This window comes from Toxorhynchites rutilus, chromosome 3 (genome assembly GCF_029784135.1).
Source record: "Toxorhynchites rutilus septentrionalis strain SRP chromosome 3, ASM2978413v1, whole genome shotgun sequence".
NCBI classification, from domain to species: Eukaryota; Metazoa; Arthropoda; class Insecta; order Diptera; family Culicidae; genus Toxorhynchites; species Toxorhynchites rutilus.
This window is the reverse complement of record NC_073746.1, coordinates 188,571,612-188,577,723: the sequence shown is the minus strand read 5'-3', so window position 1 is coordinate 188,577,723 and position 6,112 is coordinate 188,571,612. Positions and strand designations below refer to the sequence as shown.

General features: G+C 39.1%; 1 protein-coding gene across 2 annotated transcripts; it reads left to right on the top strand.

Moving 5' to 3' along the window:
* The first annotated feature begins 3,797 nt into the window (after window positions 1-3,797).
* LOC129774933 (uncharacterized) lies at window positions 3,798-5,672 on the top strand. 2 transcript variants are annotated; one of them, XM_055779032.1, is made up of 3 exons: window positions 3,798-3,917; window positions 4,091-4,288; window positions 4,348-5,672. In XM_055779032.1, the coding sequence occupies exons 2-3, from the start codon at window positions 4,132-4,134 to the stop codon at window positions 5,610-5,612; spliced, it is 1,422 nt and encodes a 473-aa protein (XP_055635007.1). In that variant the 5' UTR covers window positions 3,798-3,917; window positions 4,091-4,131; the 3' UTR covers window positions 5,613-5,672. The 2 variants fall into 2 exon arrangements, with proteins under 2 accessions (XP_055635007.1, XP_055635006.1); XM_055779031.1 differs by lacking the exon at window positions 3,798-3,917 and having other exon boundaries at window positions 3,924-4,288.
* Window positions 5,673-6,112: the final 440 nt, after the last annotated feature.

Genomic DNA, 6,112 nt, shown 5'->3' with positions numbered 1-6,112 from the left:
GGTAGCTCGCAACATGCGTAACCGCTCATCTACCAACGAGAGTGAAGAATACTCCAACCGATGGATATTCGATTTCGCTAAAAAGGTCTGTCCAGACTCAGTTCCAGCCCAACATATTCTTCGAGAAACGTCTCCGAGCGGTGGACCTCTGGACAGACCATTCTCAATGCTGGAATTTTCTATGGCTCTTCTTTCATCGAACAACTCTTCACCCGGAAGCGATATGATTAAATTCGTTCTTCTAAAAAATCTTCCCGATATCGCGAAAAGACGCTTGCTAGACTTATTCAATACTCTAATAGGAAACAATATTGTGCCACCCGAATGGAGACAGGTCAAAGTGATAGCAATTCAAAAGCCTGGCAAACCAGCGTCTGACCATAACTCATACCGTCCGATTGCTATGCTCTCGTGCATTAGAAAATTGCTGGAGAAAATGATCCTTCGAAGACTCGATCAATGGATCGAGACAAATAATTTGCTATCAAGTACACAATTTGGGTTTCGCAAGAGCAAAGGAACAAACGATTGTCTAGCGTTGCTTTCTACAGATATTCAACTGGCCTTTGCGCACAAGGAGCAACTGGCTTCAGTATTCTTGGATATTAAGGGAGCTTTTGATTCAGTTTCCATAGAAATTCTGTCAGACAATCTGAACAGATGTGGACTTCCTGGAATTTTGAATAACTTCTTGTACAATTTGTTGTCAGAAAAGCAAATGAACTTCACCCTTGGACAGCTGACAACTTCCAGAAATAGTTATATGGGTCTACCCCAAGGCTCATGTCTCAGCCCCCTTCTTTATAATTTTTATGTGAAAGATATTGACAGTTGTTTGGCAGAACAATGTACGCTAAGACAACTTGCAGATGATGGTGTGGTTTCCGTCAGAGGTCCCCATGCCGAAAACTTGCAAAGACCATTGCAAAATTCCCTAGATAACTTGTCTTCTTGGGCAAGGAACTTAGGGATAGAATTCTCGCCGCAGAAAACAGAACTGGTAGTGTTTACTCGAAAGCGGTCCCCAGCCCAATTGCAACTTAAGCTTTTGGGGAGAAACATTACCCAATCATTGACCTTCAAGTACCTTGGTGTCTGGTTTGATTCAAAATGCACTTGGAATACCCACATTACGTATTTGAAGCAAAAATGTCAAAAAAGAGTCAACTTTCTCCGCTCGATTTGCGGCACGTGGTGGGGAGCTCATCCGGGAGATCTCATAACGCTTTATAAAACAACTATTCTATCTATTCTGGAGTATGGCTCTTTCTACTTTCTCTCAGCAGCTAAAAGTCACCTTCTAAAATTGGAACGAATTCAATATCATTGTCTGCGTATAGCTCTCGGCTGTATGCACTCAACGCATAACATGAGTCTCGAGGTTCTGGCAGGAGTAACTCCTCTACAGAACCGATTCTGGGAACTTTCTCTCAGAATACTGGTGAAATGCGGTATCACGAACACACTTGTGATTGAAAACTTTGATAAAATGCTTCATCTAAATATACAATCTCGGTTTATGAGAATTTATCATCACTATATTTCATCAGATATTTGTCTTCCATCGTTTACTCCAGACCGTGCTCACTTCACCATCAGCAGTTCCTCAATTGAATACGATCTGTCGATGAAACAAGCAATACTTGGGATTTCAGATCAGCTTCGACCAACTTTCATTCCCCGTATTTTTAACCGAAAGTACCAAAAAGTCAATTGCATGAAAAGATACTTCACTGATGGGTCTCGCCTCAATGGATCCACTGGCTTCGGTGTTTTCAATGAAAATTCAAGCGCCTTCCGTAAACTGCAGGAACCTTGTTCCGTTTATGTAGCTGAGCTGGCAGCAATCGACTTCGCATTGGGGATGATCTCCAACAAGCCTGCAGACCATTACTTCATTTTCTCGGATAGTCTCAGTTCGCTTGAGGCTCTCCAGTCGATGAAAACTAGTAGGCACCCATCTTATTTCCTCACAAAAGTGAGACAGCAGATGAGTGCACTGATCGAAAGATCTTATAAGTTAACCTTTGTTTGGGTCCCCTCTCATTGCTCAATTCCTGGCAATGAGAAGGCGGACACTCTCGCAAAGGTGGGTGCCCAGGAAGGCGAATTGTTTGATAGACAGATTTCATACGATGAATTTTTCCAATTACTGCGTCAGAGTTCCCTCTTGAGTTGGCAAACCGATTGGGACACTGGAAGTCTTGGGCGGTGGTTATATTCAATTATTCCAAAGGTTTCTTCGAGAGCGTGGTTCAAAGGTTTGGACTTAAGTCGTGACTTCATTCGTGTAATGAGTAGACTTATGTCCAACCACTACTCGCTAGATGTGCATCTCCACAGAATAAATCTTGTTCAAAGCAACGTCTGTCGGTGTGGAAACGGTTACGATGACATCGATCACGCAGTTTGGCAATGTACGGATAATTACGCAGCCAGAGAGTACCTTTTGAATGCCCTTGAGGTCCAAGGAAGACAACCCTATGTTCCTGTTAGAGACGTGTTGGGAACTCGCGACATCTGCTATATGCAGTTGATTTATATGTTTGTGAAACGGTCTAGTATAAGTATTTAATGCTTTTGTGTTTTTCTTTTTCGTTATTAGTTTGTTTGTCTTGTCCCCCCATCTCACCGTCGCCCACCCTCGACAGCTAGTCAAACACCAGATGCTATCCCTGGTCATTATGCACAATGCTACAGTGCGTGCGGCAACTCTCGGTTGAGACAACGATACCTCATATCCACATCCCCAACCTGACCCGTCCCACAAAAATGTTGCCCTTTTAACCTCGAGTAAACCGCGAGTATTCGGTCGAATCCTACTAAACATAGAAATTAGTTGAAACTTTGTATAAACAAACCTTGAATTAGCGGCTCCGCAAAGCTTATGCGATTGAGCCTTACAAATAAATGAACTGGATAAAAAAAAAAAAAAAAAACAACAACAACACCTAATACTATATGTAGAGCAAATGAGAAATCACTTTTTCTAATATTTCTTCACTTTTCTAATTTTTCTCGCCATATAAACTTTCCTTGGGTGAAAATGAACACAATAAACAGACAGCTTAAACCAAATGACCCGTTCTCGAGCTGGAACACGCCTTGGTTTTTATTTATGAAAATTGAAATAAGTCGTTTCATATATCAATTCATTTTTAACACAACTGATAACATATACCATTTTGCACTTATACTTGTGCTAAATTTTTCACAATACACGAACGGTCATTGATATGAAATTTCACGAAGCAACCAAAATTAGAGTTCCAAATTTAAATTTTATTTGCTAGAATTAATTGTATCACACACCTTTCTTGCAATACAAAAATGTTCCCGACTTGCATATATTTACACTGCCGATTTCCCCCAGGCAGCTTGGTTTTGATGTCTCTGTTAGGGACCCGCCGCCTGTGACGTCGATTCGACCATTCAGAAGTGGGTATTTCCGTTAGGACAGTGGTTGAGATTTTCAATTGTTCGATAGTTAGTTTCATGAAATATATTATTTTCTTCAATATAAAAAATTGTTATAAAGTACCGAAATCGATTGACGCAAAAATTTCATCAATCTATCATGAAATGATTGAGCAGTAAGCGTTTGAAATTGGACAATTTTCACGATGGGCTCAATTTTCGATTTTCAATTTGTACCCCAATATGTTCCCGAAAGACGTAATCCTACGTCAAAAAATATAGCGAAACACGTAATATTTGCAACAAAAAAAACCCTTGTTATGGATTGCTTTGCAGTCGCTGCTTTCGGCAAAAATAAGATGTCATAGTTGAGAGTGTATAAGTGAATCGTGTCCTACACACTTCGAGTCCAGGTTACCTTGTCATATACGTACCCTGCGGAGCGATAGTGTTGCGAAAGCGATTGACACCGGCACTGGGTGATCCGTTGGAGTAATTTGGTAAACAAACATTTTAAAGGTTATCGGAAGAATTTTTGTGATTTTAGATTATTTTTGAATCGTGGTTGAAATAAGAAATAAATTTAAGATGGAAAACTTGGACATAAAATCCTGCGTCGTTCCTGGGTGTGGGGCAAATTCGGAATTGTGTCCTTATCTGTTTTTTCTTAAAGTTCCGCAAAATCCCGATCGTCGAGTCGATTGGTGTGATGCTATGGGCGTTGCGTCCCGGAAAGGACGACTTTATTGTTGCACCCGGCATTTTGACATTCCAGGAGATTTCGATGGTGATGCCTCTTCGGACAAATCAAGTGGGATCCGATTAAAGCTCAGAGGGGATGTGCTCCCACATAAAGGAATTACATTTCAAAGTGAGTTTGAATTTCTTTACGCTAGACACGATTTTTTCTAATTCTACATATATTTTTAGAGGATGTAAAGAACATTTATTCGTTGTTTGATCAGATGAAAAGAAACGGCAAGCTTGAGAGGAATTGTAAATATCTTTTACCAGCAATCGAACAAGATCTTAAAATAAAAGTGCCGCTGAATATTAAACCTTCAGTGATGGAGAAAACTTATCTATTTCTTATTGAAAAGATAAATGAGTACTTCAAAGCTGATCGTGTGCAATCTAGATATCAATTGGTACAATATCTGAACAACAGTAGAGATGCAATCACTGGAATAGCTAACGAGAAGCCTTCTAAAGGAACATTACAGAGTTCTATCACACTTAAAACCATTCAACCGTTTCTACAGTACGACTCTGTTGGATGTTTGGATTTACAGATTGACTATAAGCAATTGGAGCAGCTGTATTTTGTATGTGAATCCAATCAGTTAAATGCATATTTTTGTTCGAAAAATAATCTTACGCAGCCTATTAGAACAGATATCAGTCATTTGTTTTTCACACCTGGTATAGGAGTGCATTTAACTCTTCCATTCTTCGAAATATCGAGAGGAATTATTGCTAATTCAGAAAAGTATGTAGTAGATCAGAAAAGCATTCTGAGGCCGTCGGAAACCAAACTAAATGGCATGGAAAAATTTCAAAAAATAGATAGGCCTTATCGTTTGAAGTCGTCCAAAGTCGGACAAAACGCAACGTTGGAATATTTGGATATTTTGATCAATTTGTTTGAATCGTATGAATTTACGACGAGCCACGCTCAGCGCTCAGCACTGAAAATTTTGCTACAACAAATCAGGAAGGAACTTTCAGAGTATGAAATGAAGGAATTGCAGGTGACTTACGGTTACTATCTAGCTAGTCATAAATACTACCGTATTATAAATAATGACATTAAATCCGAGGCTGGTGACGAGAACAGTTATATGCATGTGAAAGAAGTGATTAATCCAGAAGTCAATTTCCAATTTATCAATACGATCGACATTGATTCAGGAAACATTGATATGATTCAGGAATATTTCCGCCCAGTTCTCGAGTATGTAAATGAAGAACAAAATCCAGCCGATGGTGAGTCATACTTGAGATTTGCTGATAAGCTTAAGAAAGCCATCGTATACACCTGCCTGGAGTGCAATGCTACGTTTGATTCTCATGTTGGGATCGAGAAACATCGTTTTCAAGGATCCAAAAAATGGAAGTGTGTGATTTGTCATAAGTCGTTCCCAGAAAATGAGATTGTTGATGAAAAGTGGAAGCACGAATGTAATAGTGGCTAAAAAAATATTCTTTATTCATTAAATTCGAATAAAATTGAGCTTATTACGATGGATACTCAATTCAGTTTTGAGTTGAACTATTAGAAGAGAAAAATTCAGACGCAAAGGGTTCGATCGAAATATGATGACAATCTTAGTTGTATTATGGAGCACGAAAGAAGCTAAAATTTGACAAGAACTCGCAGGCTCACTGCTGCAATAGCTGAAAGAACATACTTCCACGGATGATCCCAGAGTTCGGTTATTCATGAACTCGCGATATTTAGCTGAGTTGGTTGGTTGGAGATTCGTCGTATCCTTAATGGGTTATTCTAGTGTAGAGACACGAATTTTGGACATTTTTTCAAGCTACGTAAAAATAAAACAAAGAATATTTTTATTATCCATTATATCCATTTATCTTTTATCTTTTAACAATAAAACACAAATTGAACGAAGAAAAAATATTAAGAGTAGATAAGAGCTGATGAAGTGAGAGGGTTGAAAAATAAGTTGTGTCA